We start from the raw sequence: 27,350 nt of genomic DNA, 5'->3' as shown, positions 1-27,350 counted from the left end.
CCCCGTACTCAGGAGAAGCAGCAGAATTTATTTTGGGGTGTCATTTCACATATGCCCATGGCATGCATGAGCAATATATCATTTAGTGACAACTTTGTTAAAAAAAAAAAAAAAAAAAAAAAGTTTGTAATTTTCCCGCAACTTGTGGCAAAATATAAAATATTCCATGAACTCAACATGCCTCTCAGCAAATAGCTTGGGGTGTCTACTTTCTAAAATGGGGTCATTTGTGGGGGTTTTGTGCCATCTTGGCATTTTATGGCCTTCAAAACTGTAATAGGTAGTGAGAAGTGAACTCAAAAATTTACGCCCTTAGAAAGCCTGAAGGCGGTGCTTGGTTTTCGGGGCCCCGTACGCGGCTAGGCTCCCAAAAAGTCCCACATATGTGGTATCCCCATACTCAGGAGAAGCAGCAGAATTTATTTTGGGGTGTCATTTCACATACGCCCATAGCATGTGTGAGCAATATATCATTTAGTGACAACTTTGTGTAAAAAAAAAAAAAAAATTTTTTTTTTTGTCATTATTCAATCGCTTGAGGCAAAAAAATAAAATATTCAATGGGCTCAACATGCCTCTTATCAATTTCCTTAGGGGGTCTACTTTCCAAAATGGGGTCATTTGGGGGGGTTTTGTACTGCCCTGCCATTTTAGCACCTCAAGAAATGAGATAGGCAGTCGTAAACTAAAAGCTGCGTAAATTCCAGAAAACGTACCTTAGTTTGTAGATGTGACAACTTTTGCGCAAACCAATAAATATACAATTATTGACTTTTTTTTTACCAAAGACATGTGGCTGAATACATTTTGGCCTAAATTTATGACTAAAATTGAGTTTATTGGATTTTTCTAATAACAAAAAGTAGAAAATATCATTTTTTTTCAAAATTTGCGGTCTTTTTACGTTTATATCGCAAAAAATAAAAATCGCAGAGGCAATCAAATACCATCAAAAGAAAGCTCTATTTGTGGGAAGAAAAGGACGCAAATTTTGTTTGGGTACAACATTGCATGACCGCGCAATTACCAGTTAAAGCAGCGCAGTGCCAAAGTGTAAAAAGACCTCTGGTCATTTACCAGCAAAATGGTCCGGTCTGAAAGTGGTTAAGGGGGCAAATCCTTCCGGGGGTTAACCTAGGATAGTTAGTGAATTCCAGGGTATCCCTGGTGTAAATGCCAACCTGACTGAAAATGTATAACGTAGGAATTTGGAATCATCAATTTTTCAGATCATAAAATTTCTGAACCAGAAATTACAGTTCTCTCCAAAGGCCTCACATTCTGCCCAACCACCAAACTGGATAATTTACAAGAATTCTCATATATGGAGGAATTCATCCGGAGACTAGGGCTTAAAGAATATTTTAATAGTAATGTAAGGAATCCTATGACAATTGAATGCGACAAAAAGAAAAAGAGCAGTAGCTTCACACCTCCACGAGGACTGGGGTGGAGATGTTCCAATGGCGTTCTATGCAGAAGAAAGATTGTGTTGAAGGCCCATACTTCTGTTCACATATGGTTCTTCCAGTTGGACATAGATAGCCTCATACACCTCTTGTGAACCAGTTGTCACGTCCTAAAAAGATGATCCCTTTTTATTTAGAGTTTTTGTAGCTTATCCAAGCCACAGAGGTAGCAGTTGCCCTTATCCAATCGCCATGGAATGTGTCAAGGTGGATGTTGATTGTCCAAGCTCAGGATGGAAAGTGTGAAACGTGGCGTCAGCTAGTCTGCAATGGTGTTAATCCTTCGAGTTACTGTCTACTCCTCTGAGTTTATGTATAAAGTGTCAGAAACAATTGAGTACTGTCCGTGATACTTTTTTGATTTGCTCTAGCATACAATTTTTCAGGACAAGCTTTCTGGGTATTTCCCCTTCTTCAAGGTCCAAGCAGTATTAATAAGCAAAGGGGTTGATTTACTGAAGTTGGAGAGTGCAAAATCTGGTGTAACTTTGCATAGAATTTTTTTTTAGGAAAAGCTGAATTGAACAAGCTGAAGTTAAATGCTGACACTTTATATGTGCAGAAGACACATTGGGGGTTGATTTACTAAAGGCAAATCCACTTTTCACTATAAGTGCACTTGGAAGTGCAGTCGCTGTAAATCTAAGGGGAAGATCTGAAATGAGGGGAAGCTCTGCTGATTTTATCATCCAATCATGTACAAGCAAAAATGCTGTTTATTTTCCTTGCATGTCCCCCTCAGATCTACAGCACCTGCACTTCCAAGTGCAAAGTGGATTTCCCTTTAGTAAACTAGTAAAGTAATAAACCCCATTGCGTTGAAGGCCCATACCTTTGTTCAGATACGGTTCTTCCAGTTTGACATAGATGGCCTCATACACCTCTTGTGAAGAGCTGTCCTGTCCTCAAAATATCATCCCCTTTTCTTTTCTTTAACCCCCCCCCCCCCCGCCCCCGGCGGTATTCCGGAGTCTGGGTGATAATTCAGCACCATTAGTGGTAACCCCGAGCCAGACTCAGGATTGCATCGCTGGATCCAGGATGAGTATACTTACCTTGTCCCCTGGGTCCAGCGATGTCCCCCCAGCAATCCGAGCGAGCCATCCTTCGCTCGATGTATCACACCGCCGGGCTCTGTTCCCTGCAAGCGTTGCGACGCACGGGGACGGAAAACGGCGCCAAATTCAAAAAGTAAAACACACACATTACATACAGTATAATGTAATCTTACAGATCACATTGCTGTATGTAATTATTTCACATCCCCTTTGTCCCTAGTGTTCTGCCCAGTGTCCTGCATGCAGTTTTATATTATAAAAACTGTTCTTTCTGCCTGGAAACTGGAGATTTTCCATAGCAGCCAAAACTGTCCCTTTACATCAAAAGAGGTTTTAGACCAGCTAGAAAACAGCGATAATAAAATAGAATCACTCGCAGAATTGAGGGATAGGGATTTGTGGGGAGATCCGTCATCAAATACTGAAAAGTAATGACAGTCACAATTTTGCAACTGAGCAAATTTCAGTGTTTTTGATTTGATTACATTATTGAATACTTTTTATTATTATATTATTATTTGGTATAATTATAGTTATTTATTATATTATAATTTATGATTTAATTTTTCAAACTTTATCTTACCTGGGATGTCTACTAGACTCTGGTTTGGACAGATTTAAGTGAGTTATTCCTAAGAATTACAGGACTACAATATAAAACACCAAATTTTCATGCAAAATCATTCTACCGCTTCAGCTTCTAAAATCCGAAATATCAGTAGAAAAGTGGACAATGTCAGTAGGGTAGAGATTATTGTCAGTAGTTTATTTTAATTATTTGTTTATTTTTACAATTTAATATTTTTATTATTATTTATTTATTATTTATTTATTCTTTTTTTTATTTTTTTTAGATTTTTTCCAATAATTTTAAATTTTTAAAAAATTTTTAGGAGCCCCATTGGGGGGCTTTGTTGAAATATCAGGGCTCTAAACAGACCCCTAATGTCTTACTTTTGACACAGAGAAAGGGACTGAGGACAAAGACTACCCAGCCTCTTTGTCTGCAGCCAAGCAGGAGGGGGAATCTGCGTAGCACAGGGTGATTACTGACTGTGATTGACTGCAGCAGGAGCCAACAGCTCCTGCTGGCTGTCTCTGAGCCAATAAGGAGGGAGAGAGCTGGGAGAGCTGCTGCTCTTGTGCACATCGCCGGCTCAGGTAAGTATAAGGAGGGCGGGGGGTAGCTGCACACAGGTTTTTTTAGCTGAAGATAACGAACCTTCAACCTTTAGAACCACTACAGAACAAGTTCATTTGAATGTGACTTACTACTATTAGCTATATCATCATGTGGATAAATGAGAACCTTCACAGGCATCAATTACTGTAATGTCATGATACACTATGATGTGCTATTGCTCTGTGATATAATGTGCCGCTGTGGTGAGATGTAATTTACTATTAAAGTGGCACTTGTGACTAATGATATAATTTGCTGTAATGGCATAATAAGGTATCATGTCTGTTGCTGGGTGATGTAATGTGCTGTTGCAGTGCAATATGAATTGCTCGTGTTACTTTGCTTAATTTTTTTAATCTCGTGATAATGTTCTCCTAAAAATGTTCAGTTCAGAGACATAAATTTTGTGTAGAAGGGAAATCAATTTCCACCTTCTTTTATTGTTGTTGCATTAAATGCATTTAAAGCCCAACTCCAGGTTGAACATTACCCACCCCAGTTTTTGGGGCACCTTGTTTTGTATCCCCTCCAACCACCTTTATTTTCTTGAGTACAAACTTCCACCTTACACCAAGGTCCCCATCAAAGTCCCCCTTGCTTTTTATATGAGGGCCCATTGGAGTCCCCATTACAGCAGAGCACCTTTACATCAAAGCACCCACCCCCCTTACATTAAAGCCCCCCAATAATAATCCATGTCTTTATGGACCTTGCTTTGTTCACTGGTGTGGAGTCATGTTGGAACATGAAGGGGTCATCCCCAACCTGTTCTCACAAAGTTGGAAGCCTGAAATTGTCCAAAATGTCTTGGTATGTTGACACCTTAAAGCGTAGTTCCAGGCTTTTTTTTCATTTATTAGAAGTCAGCAGCTACAAAAAATGTAGCTGCTGACTTTCAATAAACAGACACTCACCTGTCCCACTGTCCAGCGATGCGGCTGCACAGAGCCTCCCCCTCCTCTCCGCTGCGCCTCCATTGAAACTGTGGGCACCTGCCCATGACAGCTTGCGGTTCTCCTCCAAGTGGACAGGCAATCTTCTGGGACCTGTGACGTGCCCCAAAAGATTACCGAGAGGGAGGGGCCGCCTAGGAGGAGAGAAGGAGTCCCCTAGACAGTCCGTAGTCGGAAGCAGGAAGTGGGACAAGAAGTCCCACTCAAAACTAGGCACCCACTCCCCCTCCAAAAAATTGACATGACAAATGTGTCATATAAGGGGGTGACGAGTGCTTAAAACGGAAGTTCCACTTTTGGGTGGAACTCCGCTTTAAGAGTTCCCTTCACTGGAACGAAGGGGCCAAGCCCAACCCCTAAAAAACAACCCCATATCATAACCCCCCCCCCCCCTCCACCAAATGATGAGCGAGTTTGGGGTGGAGGAACTTGACTGGCCAGAAAAGAGTCCTGACCTCAACCCAACAGAACACCTTTGGGATGAATTAGAGCGAAGACTGCGAGCCAGGCCTTCTCATCCAAGATCAGTGCCTGACCTCACAAATGCGCTTCTGGAAGAATGGTCAAACTTTCCCTAGGATACACTTCTAAACCTTGTGAACAGCCTTCCCAGAAGAGTTGAAGCTGTTATAACTGCAAAGGGTGGGCCGACTCAATATTGAACCCTACGGACGAAGACTGGGATGCCATTAAAGTTCATGTGTGTTTAAAGGCAGGTGTCCCAATACTTTTGATAATATAGTGCATTTTTTTTCCTGGGGTCTTCTGTCCAGTCCCATGACACCATGGGGGACAGATGGTTATGATTCTCTGCAGTATTGGATCCAGATCAGCAGGATGGAGCACCCCAAGGGGTGTGCTCATGAAACCCTGGGCTTACAGAAAGTGGGTCAAATGGAGCTGAACCTCACTCAACCAGAAAGACGGGCTACAGTTGAGTTCAAGGTGTAAAATTTTACACTTTGGTCCTTTCAGTTGTGGAGGTACCCCGTCTATTGAAGACGAACTGTTCAACAATGTGATTTTGATTTCATGGTTTTAGCCAGAGCTCCTCCTTTGATCCACATGTTACATTTAACTTTAAAGTGGTTAGCCAACAGGGTTCGACACTGGAGGGAAGATGTGGGTTGCAGTAGGAGCTGCTTTTCCAGTGCTGGGCTATTTATTTATTTTAACCAGAACTGCCTTTAAAAAACATATTTTCTTGTTGATCATTATTTTGCCTCTAAAAGCAATAGCTGAATTCACTAAGCTACAGCGCATGTGTTCTTTGCAGCCTGTCTTGTGCTACTAATGCAGGTTGTTACAGTGACCTTATGGCATGCAGAGCCGGCTTAGCCACAGAATATATTTTTAGGATGGGGCCCACAGCAAAGAAATAGAACTATTTATTTTCTGAACACAGTGTCTCTTATTACACACGCGCTACATTTACAATTGACCACATTCTGGGAGATGACCTTCCCCCTTTCACCAAACAATCTCTCTGACCCGTTCCAGGGAAGGTTATCTCTCCAGAGCCTGTCAATATTACATTCACTTAGCCCCTTTAATGCCACAATAGAGGTGCAGAGACGCGATCTATCTGCACTGAAATAGCCATGACATTTAATTTAGATGGAAAAAAGAAACGTACAACAGATTCTAATTAGATATATGCTATGGGTTGACCTTCTTGCAGGTTAAGGCAGAAGCTTCAGTGCTGAAGAGTACCTGTCAGGCATTTATGGACGAGAAAGCCATTTTGTGGCTCCATGATATGTAATAAATGCCAATTTTTAGGCATGACATTTAATTAGTAATGCTTTTAAAGCTTAATTCCTGACCATTGCTTTAAATAATAAGGGCACCAGCCAGCTTAAAAAATAAAAAAGCAGTTCAGGCGGCAATCCAAAGTTTCCCCCCTCAGTACTTCTTTGATGTCCAGCGTCATTCAACCTGAAAGATTGAGAACATACTATGCATGTACAAATGCATGTACAAATAAGAATAGAACCATGGTCCTGTGCCCTAAGGAAGCATCACCAAGACACCCTACGATATCATCAGATCAGCACTGATCTTTGCATCTCTGATAAAAAAAAGTTTAATTTTTGTCATTAAAAAGCCATATTTGATCTCCAGTCAATGACTTTGTAATAGCAGTGATTCTCAACCAGGGTTCCGTGGACCCCTAGGGTTCCTCCAGAGGTTGCTAGGGGTTCCTTCAGCATTGGGCAATTTCTGCCTCTCCGATAAGTTCCCACTGACACCATTGATCTTTTTAGCTATCTGTAAGGAGATAATTCTTCCCAATGACCACAAGTGTAATCACCATTCTTCCCACTGACCATCACACTAATGTATGATGAGTTGTAGATTTATAATTTTTAGCAGGGGTTCCCCCGAGACCAGAGAACTATTTTAACGGTTCCTCTGTGTTGAAAAGGTTGAGAAAGGCTGGCTTCGATAATTTCATCAGTCTGCTGCAGGCAGGAGGAAGCATTTTCTCAGTCTCACCCCCCCCCCCCCCCAGTGATCAGAATGCAACGTTGCAACTTTGTAGCAAGTCACAAGATGAGAGGCTGCAGCAGGGGTAGACATACAGTACTGGATGTAAAGAAAAAAGAAATGCTGTAGAGTAAGAATGCGCTCAAATATATATATATATATATATATATATATATATATATATATATATATTTTTTTTAAATCAATTTTAAAAAAATGCAACGTGAGGGAACAGACGAAAAATCCAAACCAAATCAATATTTACTGTGACTACTATTTTGGCTTAAAACCAGCGTCAATTCTTAGCCCTTGAACACATGGTCGGACATTCCGACAGAAAATGTCTGATCGGATAATCCAACAGTGTGTGGGCTTCATCCGACTGTTATTCGATATCCGACGGACAAAGTTTTAGAGCTGGGCTATAAAACTTTCCGACAACATGATCCGATTGGACTTTGTCCGATGTGTGTAGAGAATTCCGATCGGACAAAGTGCCACGCATGCTCCGATCAAATTCCTAGACCAAAGCTATTGGCTACTAGCCTGAACGTAGTCCCGTTGTAACGAAATAACGTCATCACGTTCTGAACGATCGGACTTTCCGACAACTTTGTCCGACCGTGTGTATGCAACACAAGTTTCATACAAAATCCATCGGACAAAATCGGATTTTGTTGTCGGAATGTCCGACCGTGTGTACAAGGGCTTACAGGGCTTACAGGTGCACACTTTGTACACTTGCACAAAGTCAGGGATTTTGTAGGATTAGAGTCAGGTGTATTTAATAACCAATTATACTAAGCAGGTGCTAATAATCGGGGTTGTCGGTCACCCTGTGCCTCTGTCAGAAACCATGAATCAGACCGAGACAGAAGTACAATTAAATCACACTTGTTTATTAAATAAAAATAAAAAGGTAAATAGAGTAAGCGTAGTCAAAGCATAGCCAGAGTCCAGTAACCGGATCGAGTAGTCAGCCAGGCCAGAGTTCAATAACCAGATCAGGTAATCAGCCAGGCCAGAAGTCAGGTATCCAAGTAGAGCAACAGCAATCAGGATAAGGAGCCAGAAGGGATGTCAGCAAGCCAGTCTTTAAACAGAACCACAGAAGTTAGTTTCTTGTGATGTGACCAAGGCGAAGGCAGAGGTGAAGTGAGCTGGACAGCTTTAAGTAGGCAGGTCAGACGAGCATGATCAGGAACAGCTGGTAACTGTGGAGAGAGATGAGAGCTGGCAATTAGCCGACAGCTGAGCAGCCAGCCCAGAGAAGGAAGGGCTAAGCCAGCCCTGACAGCCCCTAATAGACACAGGGTGACTTACACATAAGAGGGGCCTAGGGACCTTTCACACTGGGGCGTAGGGCATGGCGTTAAAGTGCCCCTATTTTTAGCTGCACTTTACCGTCATTTTAACCCCGCTAGCTGTCAATGAAGGGGTTAATGGCGCTCGAAAAGCATCTCTGCCGAAGCACTTCGCAGGTACCGCCCATTGATTTCAATGGGCAGCATACACTGCTCCTAAAGCGCCACAAAGATGTTGCTTGCAGGACATTTTTTAACGTCCCTCAAGCGCACCGCCCCAGTGAGAGGAGAGGCGTTTTGCAGGTGCTATTTTTAGCGCTAAAACGCCTGTAAAGCACTTCAGTTTGAAAGTAGCCTAAAGAAGTTCACCCTAACACTAAAATCGCTACATCTGCAGGCATCCACGATCTAACACTAACCTATCCAGCCCTGTTAAGAAGAAATCGCTATACGTACCTTTTTTGAAGCTGTCTGGTCTCCCGTGGTTAAAGCTCTGCAGAGGCGACAGGCGACAAAGGCTGACAAATGAATGGGAAGTGATGTCATCCATAGAGTTATTATGGGGCTTCCGTTTTCGGCTGCCTCCTCAGCACACGCCTCCATAGCGAAGCCACCACTTACAGTTCAACGTGAGACTAGACTGGAGCAGCTTCAAAAAAAGATTTGTATAGTGATTTCTTATTTACAGGGCTAGATACTGTAGGTTAGTCTTAGATCGTGGATGCCTGTAGATTTACAGATTTTAGTGTTAGGCCTCTTTCACACGGGACCGTGATGATCCGCTCGCTCAGCGGGGATCGCTCCGTTGTCCCTGCTGAGCCGGCGGCGGACTGGGCGGTCCTGGCACACTGTGCAGGGACCGCCCTGTCAGCTCTCCGCTCTCCTCTATGGGGGATCGGATGAACACGGACCGTCTGTCCGTGTTCATCCGATCCACTCTGCAGACGGATAGAAAAATAGGATTTTCCTCCGTCTGCAGAATCGGACAATTGCGGAGGCGGACAATAGCGGGTGTCTGCGGATGTTTATCCGCAGACACCCGCTATCCCATAGGAATGCATGTATGTCCGTATTTCATCCGCAAACGGATGGATGAAATACGGACATAATGTCTGCATGTGTGAAAGGGGCCTTAGGGTGAATTTCTACTTTAACGGAAATAAAAAAAGCTGTGTAGAAGGCCTAAAACTGCGCGAGGAACAGCCAAACTCTTTTACTGAGGTGAGGTTGAGGAGGACAGTTTCATGTCGTGGGTCATACACCATGGCAAGACTGAACACAGCAACAAGACATACAGCCAATGCCATTAAGAACTATCTTCAGCATAAAGAAGAACAAGGAGTCTTGGAAGTGATGGTTTAACCCCCACAGAGTCCTGATCTCAACATCATGGAGTCTGTCTCGGATTACATGAAGACGGATTTGAGGCAGCCTACATCCACAGAAGATCTGTGGTTAGTTCTCCAATATGTTTGGAACAACCTACCTGCCGAGTTTCTTCTAAACCTGTGTGCAAGTATACCTAGCGTAACTGATGCTGTTTTGAAGGCAAAGGGTGGTCACAACAAATATTGATTTGATTTGGATTTTTCTTCTGTTCACTTACTTTCCATTTTATTAATTGATCAAAATAAACTATTAGCACCTCTATTTCAGAAAGCATTCTTCATTTACAGTATTCTTTGACACCTGCCTAAAATGTTTGCATAGTACTGTATGTGGTCAGAGCCATCACGATTTACATACTTGTGTCATCTCTGAACTGGCATCTCAGTCCAGGAAGATGGTGACCTTGAATGATGCCTGAGCAAAGCTGGCCCCTTCCTACTGGAGTGAAAAGCAGATGAAGGCATTGCCAGGGGGAATACCATGATCACTGTGAAAGGAAATAAATATCTTGAAGTGTTACATTGACACATTACTTACCGTGCATGCACTCACCATGAAAATATGTCTGATGCTATGTTCCACTTCAAGAGATCCAGAAGTTTCATAAGCAGTTTATGTATCAGGGCACTGGGGGGGGGGAGGGTTGGAAAGTAGCTTTGGATTATTAGCACTTTTATAAAACTGCCGTGGCATGGCACCAAGTCGGTGAGCCCATAGAGCCGCCTGAAAAGCACTCTGCTCAGAATAATCTCTTCCAATAAACTTATTGATGTTTACTTTTGCTGCGCCGAGACTTTCAATAAGCTGTGAATTGATCGGGTCAGCAGGCCGTTCTTTCAGTGAGATAATTGGTCACTTTGGGGCCTTATCCACCCGTCCCAGGGTGATATCCCAGACTGTATTCATATAAGCCCATGGTAAGCGTATTTAAGGCTGCTACTTGTGGGACATTTAGATTGATCTGCCTATTATAAATATATCACACTTAATGAAAGTAAAGACTTTTGAAGTTATAAAAGTTGATGTTTCAAATATTAATGGTAAAGACATTAAAAAGTTTAGAAATCCTCAGAGCCGCCTTACTTATTGAACAGGAACAAATACCGAGCTGTGTACACTCGTCGCCTGAAGGAAACAGATGCCGTATGAAACTTCACTTGATCTAGTTCAGGGGTTTTCAAACTTTTCATTATGGTGGCCACATCATGTATTTTGCAAATATACACTGACCTTACATCAGGATCCCCATCAGAGTCCTCCTTGCATCAGAATCCCTATCAGAGTCACCCTTATTTCAGGTTCTCCATCAGACTTCTCCTTATATCAGAGTACTCCTTTCCATCAGGAAGCGGCTAACCGCCTCAGCAACCAGTATGGAATGCAAGATGGCACCTGGCCAAGACCTGACATCAGCGGGAGGACGTGGCGTGGATGGGGGCAGTAACGTGCTTCAAAACATCAGTTTCTTACATAAAGCGGAGTTCCACCCAAAAATGGAACTTCCAATCATTTGTCTCCTCCCCCCTCCTTTGCCACATTTGGCACCTTTCTGAGGGAAGGGGGGAGCGGATACCTGTCTTTGACAGGTATCCTGTTCCCAATTGCAAGAGATCTCGCCAAATTACCCCAGCAGCTCGGCTCCCACCTCCTTCCCCAGCCGCCAAGCCACTAGGAGAGAGGAGCGGGGCCTCACTCATGTGCAGTAGGGATAGCAGCGGCAGCACCCTGACAGCTGATGGAAAAATCGGAGGCTGTTCACTTCACTGGGTATATGTGTGGGCTTAACTTTCATCCTTTTGAAACGTGTTACAGCCCCCATCCATGCCACGCATCCTCCGGCTGACGTCAGCTCCGGTCCAGCTCCATCTTGCGCTATACCCTGGTTGCCGCGGTGGTCGGCCGCTTCCTTGTGTCCCAGCTCCAGCAGTCCCCGCTACATTGGAACCGCCACTGACGAGCAACTCAGGGGAGACTCCCCACACTCAGCCATGGATCATCCATATACATGCCTGCTTGTGTCTACAGTACTAATATGTGAGTTGCCAATTATTGCCAAAACGAAGCTCAGTTCTTCTTTCTCAAGATTCTCAGAGAAGTCTTGAGAACAATGGACTAAGCTTCATCGAAACTTTGACAATAAAAACATTGCTGTTTTTGATCTTCCTCCTTTTCAAGACCCGTGACTGTCTCTAAACCAGTTTTGGATATATATATATATATATACATACATACATATATACACACACACACACACACACATATATATACACAGTATACCACAAAAGTGAGTACACACCTCACATTTTTTAAATATTTTATTCTATCTTTTCATGAGACAACACTGAAGAAATGACACTTTGCTACAATGTAAAGTAGTGAGTGTACAGCTTGTATAACAGTGTAAATTTGCTGTCCTCTCAAAATAAATCAACACACAGCCATTAATGTCTAAACTGCTGGCAACAAACGTGAGTAGACGCCTAAGTGAAAATGTCCAAACTGGGCTCAATATTTTGTGTGGTCACCATTATTTTCCAGCACTGCCTTAACCCTCTTGAGCATGGAATTCACCAGAGTTTCACAGGGACTCCTCTTCCACTCCTCCATGACAACATCACGGAGCTGGTGGATGTTAGAGACCTTGCGCTCCTCCACCTTCCGTTGGAGGATGCCCCACAGATGCTCAATTGGGTTTAGGTCTGGAGACATGCTTGGCCAGTCCATCACCTTTACCCTCAGCTTCTTTAGCAAGGCAGTGGTTCTTCAGTGTTGTCACATGAAAAGATATAATAAAATATGTACAAAAAATGTGAGCGGTGCACTCACTTTTGTGAGATACTGTGTATATATAATATATATATATATATATATATATATATATATATATAATTTAAGTTAAGGTTCTCACCCTTATCCACTCCAAAATGTAAAAGAGTATGTCTGGAGCTTTCCTTTATTTGGATTAACTGTAAAGTGTACCTGTAGCAAACTTAAAGGTATTAAGGGATCACTCAAACCAAACTAATATTTCATTGTTTGGTATATGATGGGCTATTAACCACCTGATAGATAGAGAATACAAGTCTATTTAGTATTATGGGGAATATATCAGGAGGAACTGGGACACAGAAGGTTGGGCACCCATAACTCCTAGGTGGATGGGGTCGATAATTATGGAAGAGAATTCCCACTTTTGGAGCCTACAGGACATTTAAAAAGCCAAGGGCTGTCTCAGCATGTCATGCCCAAATGATAGCTAAAATATCACTTTTGGGTGGTCTACCCCTTTAAACAATGCTAGGAGAAGTTTCTGGCAGTGAGAGAGTGATGCTGCATACACAAGATCGAATTGTCCGGCAGACTTGGTCCGCCAGACCACAGTACGCCAGACAATTCGATCGTGTGGGGGCTCCAGCGGACTTTTTCATTGTAAAAGTCTGGCGGACTCAAAATTTGTCCGCCGGACTTGGCTTTCAGAGGACAATCCGTTCGTCAGTGTGCTAGTCTGGCGGACTAAGAATAATGCATGCTCTGAAGCAAGTACGAGAAGGAAGCTATTGGCTACTGGCTATTGAACTTCCTTTTTCTAGTCCCGTCGTACGTTCTGTACGTCATCGCGTTAGAAATCACCGGACTTTCGGAGTGTCCATGTGTGGCCAAGTCCATTCGTTATAAAGTCCGGCGGATTGTTTGGCGGATTGTTTGCCGGACCAAGTCCGCCGGACAATTCGATCGTGTGTACGCGGCATAACAGGTCATAAAAGTAAAGGCTTACAGCTTATGCTGTGAGTTAGTTTAATATGTTTAGCTTCCATTCAGGTTTGCTTGAAGGCTGATTTTTCTAGCCTTTTAGAGAGATGCACTTTTCCATTTATTAATTTAGTTTCCCTCTTTTGAATCCTCTGTAGATGACTGCAGAGATAATTTAAAATAGAACAAAAGGTGGAGCTTTCCTTTAAGCTGGTGCCCAGGCTCCCCAAGCTGTCTGTCTTTTGCTTATTCATTTTGTACAGGGTGCGTCTAGCCCAGACATGACGGGAAAGAAGCAGCAGACTCCTAAATCTTCCATCCACCTTGTGCCAGGAAGCTAAGATGAGGCATCCATAGTCTTATCTCAGATTTCTCTGCCAGTTCCTGTCTGCATCTTTTATTTAAACCTTTCCTGGCCTAAAGCTTAATTTTCTTTCTGTTTCTCCTCTTCCTGAAACTTGAAACAAGAGAAGCAAAATGGGAGCAGGTTCCAGCCCAAGGGAGACTAGCTGAAATTAAATTATTTCTAACTAGCGTCTGTTTGGTGCCAATCTGCCTCCTCCTTCCAGACGACAGAATACAAGTTACACCATAGAAGTACTACAATTACTCTGGTTGTAAAGAACCTTTTCGCGCTTTGACCAAGGCAGCCAACGAAAAACCCACAGGAGAAGACTTCTGAAGGCCTTTATGGTGTTGGCTGTTTTGGGTTACTGGTGATAGGGCAGAACTAGGCCAGTGTGTATAGATCCATTAAGAGGTCATTACCATCAATGTGATAGGAGTGCTTCTCCACTGATCACCAATGTAAAGGGGGTCCTTCTTTAACACCCACCAATGTAAGAGGGTTCCTCCTCCCTGAACACCATGGTATGGGGGCAATCTAAGGGGACCCTTCTTCACTCACTGCCAATGTGAGGGTATTCTTCTTCACTGATGACCAATGTAAGTAGGCCCTTCCACTGATCACCAATATAAGTAGGGACTTGATCCCTAATGTAAGTAAGCCCTTCCCTCCTGACCACAAAAGTAAGGGGAAATAAAAAAAAAAAAAAAAAAACAATATAAGGGGGCCCTTCTTCACTGACCACCAATGTCAGGGTCCTTTCTCCACCTACCACTAATGCAAGAGTCACTTTTCCACTGATCTCCACTCATCACTTTATAATTTTACTTGAAGGGGACTGTGTCAAATAATTATTTCTCTTTAATTTGGTTTATAATAAATCATTTTTGTGCAGCCAGCCTTGAGTTCAGATTGCACACCCTGCCGAATGATTCTGAGGAGCTACACAACCCCTTTTTTCTGCTACAGACATGGGACTGTTTGGGTTAGTCAGTTATGCCTCATTTCCACTGAGCAGATCGGTTTGGGTCAGTACAGTTTGGAAGGGTTAGAATGGTCCAGCCTATTCAGCTGAGCATTTCCACTGCAAGTCGGACCACCATGGGCCATACGGGGTTTAGAAAAAAAGCCTAGCGTGGCGTCACACTGATTGGCAGACGTTTTTCTGTCCGCCAATCAGTGGAATGCATCGTAGCTCCGCCCTAACCGTACCATATAATTTTCTTTGGCCCCACATCTGAAGCAGGACCCTGAATGGTGCGGTATGGTTCGGTTGTATGGGGCGCTTTCATAATGGAAACAATCAAAATAGCGTACCGAACCGTACTGAACCGATCCGCTCAATGGAAACGAGGCATAATACATAGGTTGCTAAAAAACACCCAGACAGCAGTGGAACATCCCAGTAGAAATCCCAGTATTCTTTTCAAACTCTATAGATGCATCTTGCCATTTGTCAATACACTCACATAAAAAGTGAAGAAAATGAAGACATAAATCGTTATTTAGACAGGTGTAATTAAGCATAACTTTTAAATGAAAATGTAAACTGGTTATGAACGTGCTGGATATGTCTAGTTATTTTGAACCCTTTTGTATTACAAAGGGTTAATTAATTTTTTTAATTTTTTTATTGTCTCTTGTGAGCAGGTTTATTCCAAGAGAAACCTCGCAGCCTTCAAAACAACATCCGGACCTCATCGGACAAAAAGAAGAGAGGCTCGCTGTCAATGGGGAGCTCCCACGGAGTCTTCAGTGACACCGGACATGAAGGTAAGGACTACAAGGACCCACTGGTGAGACATGAGACAGCTTTGAACAGCTCTGGTGGTCTGAATCAGGAGTAAAACTCTGTGCTGCATTGTGCAATAGCGGCTTCTATCCTGTGCTTCATATACTGGTAAATATGAGAGAGTGGGCACAGAACACCTCTACAGCTAATTCCTAGTCTAATTATTTGGGGTTGTCGGTTCATAAAGTCATCTAATTTGCATGTTATAATGATATATATATATATATATATATATATATATATATATATATATACTTTATTGACAAAAGTATTGGGACACCTGCCTTTACACACACATGAACTTCAGTGGCCTCCCAGTCTTAGTCCATTGAGTTCATTATTGAGTTGGCCCACCCTTTACAGCTTCAACTCTTCTGGGAAGTTTGTCCACAAGGTTTAGGAGTGTGTCTATGGGAATGTTTGACCATTCTTCCAGAATCACATTTGTTAGGTCAGGCACTGATGTTGGACAAAAAGACCTGGTTCGCAGTCTTCACTTCATCCCAAAGGTATTCTATCAGGTTGAGGTCAGGACTCTGTGTAGGCAAGTCAAGTTCCTCCACTCCAAACATACTCATCCATGTCTTTATGGACCTTGCTTTGTGAAATGGTGAGCAGTCACATTGGAACAGGAAGGGGCCATCCCCAAACTGTTCCCACAAAGTTGGGAGCATGAAATTGTCCAAAATGTCTTGATATGCTGACACCTTAAGAGCTCCTTTCACTAGGACTATGGGGCCAAGCCCAACCCCTGAAGAACACACCCACACCATAATCCCCCCTCCACCAAATGATTTGGAGGGGTGGCCCAATACTTGGCAATATAGTGTGGATGAGCGAGTTTGGGTTGGAGGAACTTGACTGTCCTGACCTCAACCCAAGGGGACACCTTTGGGATGAATTAGAGTGGAGACTGCGAGCCAGGCCTTTTTTCCCAAAATCAGGCAGGTGTCCCAATACTTTTGGTAGTGTATATATAATGCTAGAAACGTTGCTTCTTCTGTGTATAGAGTGGCTGCCTGCCATGTTAAAGCTTAGTTCTTCACTTGATAAACATGGCAGCAGCCAGAAGTCCTGCCTTGTTGTTGACTGTAAAAACATTTTTTTCCCTCTCTCCCTGCTCAGATCTGCAGAGAACAGTGTACATTACAAGGTGTCCATGGGAAGGGCGGACTACAATATATAGACTGTCATTGAATGCTACAGCTCCAGCACCCTGGCTTTCCACCCTGTCTCGTGAAGATGATGTTACCTCTTTCCAGGTATGGGAGTTATGCACTGACCAGCAATATTCCCCAATAGCTACAGTCCTCATGAGTCAGTCCAAGCAAAAAGTCCAAGTCCCCCTCATGAGTCAGTCCAAGCAAAATCAACATTTTCTTTAGAGTCAAGTCACCCATCGGTCTCTTATCTTTTGGATTCCAGCAGCGAGATCTCTGTAGCTCAATTTCCAGGCATTACATTAAGCCAACTCACTCTGTTGGCTAGATTTGTCATTTACATTATATTGTGAAGAATTATATAGGTAAAGTTGATCCATTGAAAATCCAATTGCCTCTTGGGGGTCAGGAAGGAATTTTTCCCCTGCTGTAGCAAATTGGATCATGCTTTGCTGGGGTTTTTCGCCTTCCTCTGGATCAACTGTGGGTAAAGGATTGAGTATATGGGATTGTATGATATTATTTTTTATTTATTTATTTATTTTTATGGTTGAACTAGATAGATTTATGTCTTTTTTTCAACCTGAGTAACTATGTAACTATGTAAATATGTAGTAGGAGGAATTGGACTCCATGGCAGGCCAAGAGGAGCAGGGCTACACAAAGCTGATCTTGTCCCAAAGATCAATAGGAAGCCAATGAGACCAATATCAGCTAATAAATGAAATATGTAATACAGTTAATAAAAACAAACACAGTAAAGCAAAGCATTACAGAGATCATGTATCCATTGGTGTGTGTGTCAGTGTGTTCCCAGAGTGAGTTCTCACCATATCCAATCACGCAACAACGTAAAACCACGTGGGCCAGGCTTGCTTGTCTTAGACCTAATGTCTCATCCAAGGAGATACGGCTTCTTTACTCTTTATCATCCACTTAGATATTGAGTGAGATGAGGTGAAAAATCCAACTTTTCATGTTTTCAGTGTGCTGTTGCTCTTCTGTAGTCCAATGAACGATCAAGTTTATTGCCATAGAAGGCACCAGTGTTACCAGTCTGGGCTATGCTATCTGGAAGGGCGTGGATCAAAAGCTCTGCATCCAAAATTAATTTCCACAGTGAGGAGTCTGTGAAGTCCATATTTTTATTTATTTTTACTACTATATTAAGTATTTCCTACTGGTAGGAGCTGGCCCTATAAGAGATCCTAACGCCATAGCCATGGGGATTGGGCTTCTAGTTTTTGAGATTTAATGGTCAGGAGTCCATCCTACCAGGTCTCAATGACTGCTAGGTGACTGGAAGCTGTGGTGACAGAGTAGTCCCAGTCCTAGGGAAATACAATTAAGTAGATATGTGCAGAATGAGTGTGTTTCGTTTTGATTCGTTATTTACAAATTCCTGTTGTTCTATAATAAAGGCATCTGCAGGAGTTAGTGGGTGTTGTGTGCCTCCAGCACAGCACAGTATACACCGGTATCTACCATTTAATTCCTGTTGTTCTATAATAAAGGCATCTGCAGGAGTTAGTGAGTGTTGTCTTTGTGCCTTGAGCGAAGTATACACCTGTATCTACCTATATAGCTATATTGCTGTTCTGTAATTGAGCCATCAGCCATCTGCAGGAGTTTGTGGCTGTTGTCTGTGTGCCTTGAGCGCAGTATACACCTGTATCTACCTATATAGCTATTAGGGATGAGCTGCGAGTTTGAGTCGAACTTCAGCGAACAGTGAACAATTTGGGCTGTTCGTGGAAAATGTGAAAAGCCGGAACACCCTGTAGAAGTCTATGGGAGAAATCTAAAGTGCTAATTTTAAAGGCTAACATGCAAGTTACTGTCCTAAAAAGTGTTTGGGGACCTGGGTCCTGCCCCAGGGGACATGGATCAATGCAAAAAAAAGTTTTAAAAACTGCAGTTTTTTCAGGATCAGTGATTTTAATAATGATTAAAGTTAAACAATAAAAGTGTAATATTCCTTTAAATTTCGTACCTGGGGGGTGTGTATAGCATGCCTGTGAAGGGGCGCATGTTTCCCGTGCTTAGAACTGTTCCTGCACAAAGTGTAATTTCGCAAAGAAAAAAAGTATTTTAAAATCATCTCAATGAGTGATCTCTGTATTACGGAGCCGACAATTCATTCATTGATAAAAAAAAAAAAAAAAAAGCGTGGGGTTCCCCTGAATTCAATTACCAGGCCCTTCAGGTCTGGTATGGATATTAAGGGGAACCCCACGTCAAATTTAAAAAAAAATTGATGTGGGGGTCCACCTAAAAATCCATACCAGACCCTTTATCCAAGCATGCAACCTGGCAGGCCACAGGAAAACTTTTATTGTTTCACTTTAATCATTATTAAAATCACTGCTCCTGAAAAAACTTCAGTTTTTAAAACTTTTTTTTGCATTGATCCATGTCCCCTGGGGCAGGACCCGGGTCCCCAAACACTTTTTAGGACAGTAACTTGCATATTAGCCTTTAAAATTAGCACTTTAGATTTTGAATGTTCGAGTCCAATAGACTTTAATAGGGTTCTAAAGTTCACACAAAGTTTAGGTCTGTTCGCAGGTTCTGGTGTGAACTGAACAGGGGGGTGTTCGGCTCATCCTTAATAGCTATATTGCTCTTCTGTAATTGAGCCATCAGCCTTCTGCAGGAGTTTGTGGGTGTTGTCTGTGTGCCTTGAGCACAGTATACACCTGTATCTACCTATATAGCTATATTGCTCTTCTGTAATTGAGCCATCAGCCTTCTGCAGGAATTTGTGGGTGTTGTTTGTGTGCCTTGAGCACAGTATACACCTGTATCTACCTATATAACTATATTGCTGTTTTCTAATTGAGCCATCTGCCATCTGCAGGAGTTAGTCGATGTTGTGTGCCTCCAGCACAGCACAGTATACACCGGTATCTACCCTTTAATTCCTGCAGATGCCCACTAATTCCCACTAACTCCTGCAGATGCCTTTATTATAGTACAGCAGGAATTAAAGGGTAGATACCGGTGTATACTGTGCTGTGCTGGAATCACACAACACCCACTAACTCCTGCAGATGCCTTTATTACAGAACAACAGGAATTAAAGGGTAGATACCGGTGTATACTGTTGACTAGTATTTGTGATTATGTGCATACACCTCAATCATTGTAGTAGTATGGACATATACATATCTAAATCTGAGAGATCTTGTACAAAAGAGGTAGTTCAATCAGCAATACACATTTATTTATAGGGTTACATAATATATACAAATTACACATCAGAGAGTATTTACAACACAATGTACAGTGTAGGTCCCCTGGCTTACATGATATTTACAAATTACTCACAGAACCATATTTACAATACAATATAAGATGCAAGTTTACAGTTAGATTACCTGTTAACTTCAGGTCAGCCCATGGGGACTGCCGTGTGCTCCCACACCAGCGTGAGTTGGCTTGCTCACAAAGCATTATACCCCCCCCCTACTTTCTGTAGTATGGCTAATCTAATTCTCCCTAAATGTTCACTGTACCTAGTAAATGTATATTGGGAACAGCCTGATTGGATGAGTCAAAGAAAGCTGTTGTTTACTTCTCAGGTGAGATGTTATCAGGGAAAACAAAAGGCCAAGCTTTGAAGTTGAACTAATTACAGTAACACCAACACAACACTCAATACTTTAAATATATATTTCAATCTAACAGAAATATATTTCTAATTACAATATTGTACAGGTATTAATGGAGATTTCACATAAACTGATAAGGCTACAATACTGTGCTGGAGGCACACAACACTAACTAACTCCTGCAGATAACTTCTGTATGATTTGACGGACCCATTTCCAAAAGTCTGCGATTTTAGGGCAGGGCCAGAAAATATGTAGGAGTGTTCCTTGCTTCTTCTGGCATCGCCAGCATAGATCTGACGTAGAGGGAAAGAATTTGTGTAATTGTGACGGGGTACGATACCACCATGGTATTTTAAAGCTAGTCTCCTGTATTCTCGCACAAATGGAGGATTTGAACCAAAGAATACGGTGGAGTTGATGTGGGCTAAATTGGCAGTTTAAATGTCATTCCCAGCCGAGCAGGCCTGGGGGTTGATAGTTCTCTGGGGGTGTAATCACCAGGTTGTATGTGAAGGACAGCGCCTGGGGCAGGAAGCCGGCGTCCGAGCAGTATTCATCAAGGGTTGTGAGAGGTTGGTCAGGGTCACCGGGAGAAAGTATACATTTTAAGAAATTTTAGCTGAAATCCTCTCCAAGAATCCAGCCTGAAAGGATCCGTGGGGTCCATAAGCTCCAGCATGGACATCCATCTCCCTATGGTCCTGAAATGGGAGGTTTGAAAGTGATCTGAGTTGATCAAGTTCTGGAAGATGACATTGTGGAGTCCCGGTGTGAACAGTGGGTTCCTCAATATGGGGAATAAAGGTGAGTTCCGGGATGAAAGAGATATAGTATAGTTGGGCGCATATGCGAGTAGTGGGGCCAATAAGGGGTGTTGAGGTTGGAAGGGAGCGATGCTTAACACCAGGGTGCCCATCTGAGGGGTATGTCACTCTGGGCTTGTTTCAATCGGGCCATAACTTGATGTCACGATGGTGGCACCAGTCCACAAGTCTACTTAAATGTGTTGCTTGATAATATGTGCGAATGTCCGGCATTGCCAGGCCTCTTTGTTACTTGGGCAGGGAAAGTAGTTTCCTGTTTAGACGTGGTAATTTGTTAGCCCAAATGAATCCACTGAACATGGAGATAGGTAAGGCCTGAAAACTTAGGGAGAATACTACAGCGGCCAAACCACGAATGAAGAGTTTTGAAAGCTTTGGGGGATGAATGTGCCCAAATATTAGTGGTATTGGGTGTTAGTGGTGTTGGCGATATGTAAGAGATTGAGGACTTGGTGGTATTGTCTCTGGCTCCTCTGGATGGAACAAAGCCCACTTGGTCCAAATGAATCAAGTAGGGCAGGTGTTGCTGCAGTCTGGTTGCAATAATTTTAGTAAATAGCTTTAGGTGTTTAGTAGGGAAATTGGCCGATAGCTCCCATAAGAGGCGGATCCTTGCCCTCTTTTGCCCTCTTTTGGGATCACTAAAATGTGGGCTAGAAGGGTAGTCTCATGGAAAGATTTCCTCCGTGCCTAGATCATTAAATAGTTCAACAATGTATGTTCCGAGAGAGGGGAGTAGGGTTTTGTAGTACTGAATCGTGAAGCAGTCCGGCCCTGGTGCTTACCTTGGTTTGGTGTTCCCTATAGCCAGTTGGAGTTCAGGTAGTGTAATGGGGTCGTCAAGGAGTTCACTAACATCATCAGGTAGTAAAGGCATCTGGGAGGAGGATATGTAGTCAGTTATGTGATTTTGTGAGGGGGTTGCTATTTGGCGATTATAGGGTGATTCATAAAATAGTTAAAAATTTTGTGTGATATGATTAGGTAAGGTTGTTTTATGACCGGTAAGAAACATGAAGTGAGGTATGTAAGACGCTAGTTTCTGCGACTGTAGGGATTGGGCCAGTAATCTACCACATTTACTGCCTGATTCGTATGACCGTTTACGACAGACCTGAAGCGCTGCTTTTCTTTGAAGTGTAGTAGGCCAGTGATTTGTTTATGGATGTTTAATTCCCTTTCCAGAGGTGGTGACGGGGCATGATTATGGCGTGCTTCAATGGCCTGATAACCCCACAGAAGGAAGGCCAGTTGTAGTGTGCGTTGCCGTTTAATCCTGGACCCGTATTTAATAAGCAGTTCTTTGACGAAATCGCCAACACGTCTTGGTCTTGTAGAAGGCTCTCATTCAGCCTCCATTACCTATTTTAAGCTGTGGAATTGTAAGTTAGGGCATAGGACAGAACCATCGGAACGTGGTCATGTTACCATGTTATGGAACCTATGGAGGTGTCCCAGACCGCATGTAGCTTTGCATGTGGGATGAGAAAGTTGTCTATACACAAGTAGATGTGGTTGGGAGTAGAATGTATAGTCTCGTTTGCCAGGGTGAAATACATGCCAGGCATCTACCAATTGGGCATTGTGGAGGGATTTGCGATACGTCTGCGGGAGCCAGGAGGAACCGCAGAAGATCCTGTGGAGGTATCTTCAGCAGGGATCAGGGGGATATTAAAGTCCCTTCCAAGAATTAGTTGGCCCTCTGCAAGCTTAAGACGTTTCTCAATGTGCTGGCAAATAAAAAGGTCTTGTTGACTATTGGGGACATAGAGATTTGCCAATGTCACCTTAACGCCGCCAATCATGCCTTTTAGGAATAGGATTCGACCAGCAGGGTCTTTGATCATATCGAGGCAAACCCAGGGTACCCGGGCAGACAACAGGATAGATACACCCTGTGCCTTCGCCGCTGGGTATGTAGAATGGTATGTCACAGGAAAGAACTTGTTCTTGAGTATAGGAAGTTTGTCATCTCTAAAATGTGTCTCTTTCCACAAAGGCTATATCTACTTTAAGGCTCGGTTCACACAGGGGCGACACGACTTCAGGACGACTTTGTGAGGCAACTTGGAGACGACTTGAACACGACTTTTAGACACGGCCTGGGGCGACTTGCTAGGGTGACTTACAAGTCGCCCCAAGCCAGGCGACTTTTGCCGTGGCAAATCAGAGAATGAGCTCTGAAGGGGGAACTCCACGCCAAATTTCTGAAAAAAATTTGGCGTGGGTTCCCCCTCCGAGAGCATACCAGGCCCTTAGGTCTGGTATGGATTCCAAGGGGAACCCCCCTACGGCGAAAAAACGGCGTGGGGGTCCCCCCCAGATCCACACCAGACCCTTATCCGAGCACGCTATCCGGCCGGCCAGGAAAGGGGGTGGGGACGAGCGGGCGCCCCCCCTCCTGAGCCGTACCAGGCCGCGTGCCCTCAACATGGGGGAGTGCGGCCCCCCCCACCCCAAAGCACCTTGTCCCCATGTTGATGAGGACAAGGGCCTCTTCCTGACAACCCTGGCCGTTGGTTGTCGGGGTCTGCGGGCGGGGGACTTATCGGAATCCGGGAGCCCCCTTTAATAAGGGGGCCCCCGGATACCGGCCCCCCACCCTATGTTTTTTTCAGAAATTTGGCGTGGAGTTCCCCCTTCAGAGCTAATAATTCTGTCAAAGTCGCCTCCGTATAGACAGAGATCCGACTTGGAGGCGACCTCCATTGAAATCAATGGGTACAAGTCGCCTACAAGTCGGATTGAAGTAGTACAGGAACTTCTTTTGAAGTCGGAGCGACTTCAGTAGCGTGCATTAAGACGGCTCTCATTCACTTACATCGATTTTTAAATATTATCCGACCTGAGGCGACTAGGGGCGACCTGATCTGAGTCGACCCTGTGTGAACCGAGCCTGTGCATGTCATGTAAGTATATCCATCTCTTTTCAGGGACAATTAGTCCTTTGGCATTAAGTGAGATTACTCTGAGTACATCCATGGTTTTAGAGTATGTCAAGGGGGGAGGAAAGGTGTGGTGGGGGGGGGGGGGACAAAGTTAAGATAGGGCAGAGGAGTTCAGTTAAGTTGGGCAGAGAGGTTAGGAAAGAAGTAGAGCAGAATAGCAAAATAGAAGGTCAGAAAGTACAAAGGTGTAGGAGGCTGCAGTAGAGCACAGCAGCCTCAGTCTAAGCTAAAATTGTAGCAAAGCCTTGCTTAGACGCTCACCAGTAAACTACTGGGAATTTAGCGCAAAGCTACAAGGGAGAGTTGTTGGACAGAGCCGAGGAGGGAGCTCCTGGCCTGCCCCATCCACCCCAGCAGCGTGAAATAACCAGCATAACACAACAGCATGCAAACAGAATATATATTACAACATGTGCTAAACTGAGGTAATTGCTAAATAAACTTTTAGAAACAGAGATAGATGTGAGTGTGAACATGAATCCACCTGAGACTCCTTAGGCCGCGTACACACGGGCGGATTGTTCGCCCAACTTTGTTCGTCAAACAATCCTACAAACAGTCCGCTCAAAATTTGCATGAGCAGACTTGACCACACACGATGAACGAACAGTCCGCTGAAAGCGTGCGCGATGACGTGAACGGCACGTACGACGGGACGAGAAATACGACGTCCAATACACTGCAATGCAACCTTCGCCGTGTAAATCCTTTCTGAGCATGCGCGAAACTTAGTTTGTCGAACAAGCCTACACACGAGCGGACTGTCCGCTAAAACCAAGTTTCAGCGGACTGTCTTACGGAAATTCCGAAAAACTTTGTTCGTCAGACTGTCCGCTGAAACTGTCCGCTGAAGCCCACACACGAGCGGACTGTCCGCTGAAACACTGTTCAGCGGACAAAGTTGGGCGAACAGTCCACCCGTGTGTACGCGGCCTAAGAGATATTGTTGCAACAGCTTCCGAGTCTCTTCTTAAAAGGGCGACTCGAGCCCTGCACAACCTACTATGGGTCACTACTGCAGGCATCAGGTGGGGCAAGACGGACCCCCAAGCCCTCCAGCATTGATAAGGATCCATCTTTCCCCTGTGGGCCGTCTCAGCTCGGCATGTCTTTCCGCCAAGCGAATGGATGAATGCCTCAAGTGGGGGCGTGCCCGGCTACATGGGAGCTATATTACCCTCAAGTGTGTTGCCCAGCAAAATGTCCTCCACCTCCCCCCGGTAACAGTAAAGGATGATTTCCCCTGTCCCCAATGTCTCATGCCCATAATTAGGTCAGGCACGTACATGACTGCAGTGTGTTACCCACGGTGCATTCCTAACCCAGGCATATGAGCTGGGAAGGTCAGGCCATTCTGCCAAAGGGGGCCGGGGGGCAGGTAGACAGGGCCCTCTCTGCAAGATAAGTCAAACAGATAAGATAAGTCAAACAGTAAGACATCTAGACCTACCAAAGCAAGAATATGCATAGCAATATTGTACATTCAGATAGCAGTATGACCACATCACATAGGGCTTCCAATAAGATGAGATCAAGGGATAACTTACAGGTCCGGGACCCCTATAGTGGGCAAGGAGGTACCACCTCAGCAGAGACAAGGGTAAAACATTAGGGAGCAAAGCCCCTCAGCAGAGAGCTCATCAGTGAGTGTTGGTAATTGAGGTATGTACGGAGGTCAGCAAACAGGAGAGAAAGTGGTGTGCAGGACCATTTGGTTTGGTCACACAGATGTGGGTCCTGCGAACTGGGGGGTAGAGTTCCGGTAAGCCCGGGAAAGGGTGCAGCAGGAGACCAGCCAGCTTAGACTGATGAGGGCTGTCAGGGAGGAGGGGGGAGTGTTGCGCTTGAGGGGGTCCCACAACAGTACTCCTGCAACAGACAAGCAGCAGGCCGTTCCATATCTGTGGAATATGGCTGTGACAGTGACCCCCAGGTTTTCAGTGCATGTGGCCTCTGGGAGGCCGCGGAGCCCCAGGTTGTTCCGGTGGCTCTGGTCCTCAATGTAGCTGCAGCTCAATGGCCGTGTCTATGTGGGAGTCTTGGGAGCATTCCAGGGTTGTCACCCGCTTCTCCAGAGTGGGGAGAGATGTCTCTCCTGTGATCACCCTGTCAGAGAGCACATGCACCTCGTCCCTCACCTCCTGAAGATCCCGACAGTGCGTCTCCTCCAGTCGGAGGATTAGGGTCTCGATGTCTGTTTTGGTAGGGAGGGCTTGCAGCAGGGAACGAATGTCCTGGTCTAGATGACCGGCGCTCGGCGGGTGCAGGGAGGCAGACATCTCTGGCCGAAAGGCTGCCGCTGTCCCTGAGAAGCAGAAGGTGGCAGAAGGACTGGGAGAGAGGGGTTGCCTGTGTGGGGCCTGGGACTCCTGATGAGGGCCACGTGGAGCTGCCATTTTATTGCCAGGGAGAGCCTCTGGAGCTGTGAGAAGAAGCACTGAATATCACCTTTTGAAGAGCTGGAGAGTGTCGCCCAAGTTGTTGTTCTGGTTCTATGCATTTTTGCCAATGGCATACTGGTGATAATAAGCTGAGAAAGCTGGGGTAGATAGGGGGAGGCCAGGAGCTCACAGAAGATGCAACTTTACTCTGTCCAGGCCACACCCCCTATTATTAAATTTTCTAGTCTATTCTTTACTATTCTATTTTATTCTTTTCTATTCTATTTGAATTTGAATTATAGTCAACTCAAATTCATATTTATTCTATTTGAAAATAAATATTCTATTCTCTCTAGTCCCTGCTTATATATAATGTTTGGGGGTTATTAGTAATTACTGATTTAAACTTGTAAACAAAAAGTGCCAGAAAAGGCCTAGTCTTCAAGTGGATATACAGTATATCACAAAAGTGAGTACACTCCTCACATTTTTGTAATTATTTAATTCTATCTTTTCATGTGACAACACTGAAGAAATGACACTTTGCTACAATGTAAAGTAGTGAGTGTACAGCTTTTATAACTGTGTAAAGTTGCTGTCCCCTCAAAATAGCTCAACACACAGCCATTAATGTCTAAACTGCTGGCAACAAAAGTGAGTACACCCCTAAGTGAAAATGTCCAAAA

At 44.0% G+C, this 27,350-nt stretch overlaps 1 protein-coding gene across 2 annotated transcripts in view; it reads left to right on the top strand.

The window, feature by feature from the left end:
* Positions 1 to 27,350, top strand: part of DISP3 (dispatched RND transporter family member 3) — a 278,254-nt gene that overhangs the window by 159,039 nt on the left and 91,865 nt on the right. For both annotated transcript variants that reach the window (XM_077457961.1, XM_077457962.1), the window contains exons 11-12: positions 15,593 to 15,715; positions 16,860 to 16,996. In XM_077457961.1, the coding sequence (XP_077314087.1) occupies positions 15,593 to 15,715; positions 16,860 to 16,996 (260 nt within the window). The remainder of the gene's footprint in view (positions 1 to 15,592; positions 15,716 to 16,859; positions 16,997 to 27,350) is intronic.

Source organism: Lithobates pipiens, unplaced genomic scaffold (assembly GCF_037356315.1).
Source record: "Lithobates pipiens isolate NorthernLeopardFrog02 unplaced genomic scaffold, aLitPip1_a1.2 Scaffold_27, whole genome shotgun sequence".
Taxonomy (NCBI): Eukaryota; Metazoa; Chordata; class Amphibia; order Anura; family Ranidae; genus Lithobates; species Lithobates pipiens.
Note: the sequence above shows the minus strand (reverse complement) of the source record. Positions and strands in the feature narration are given on the sequence as shown.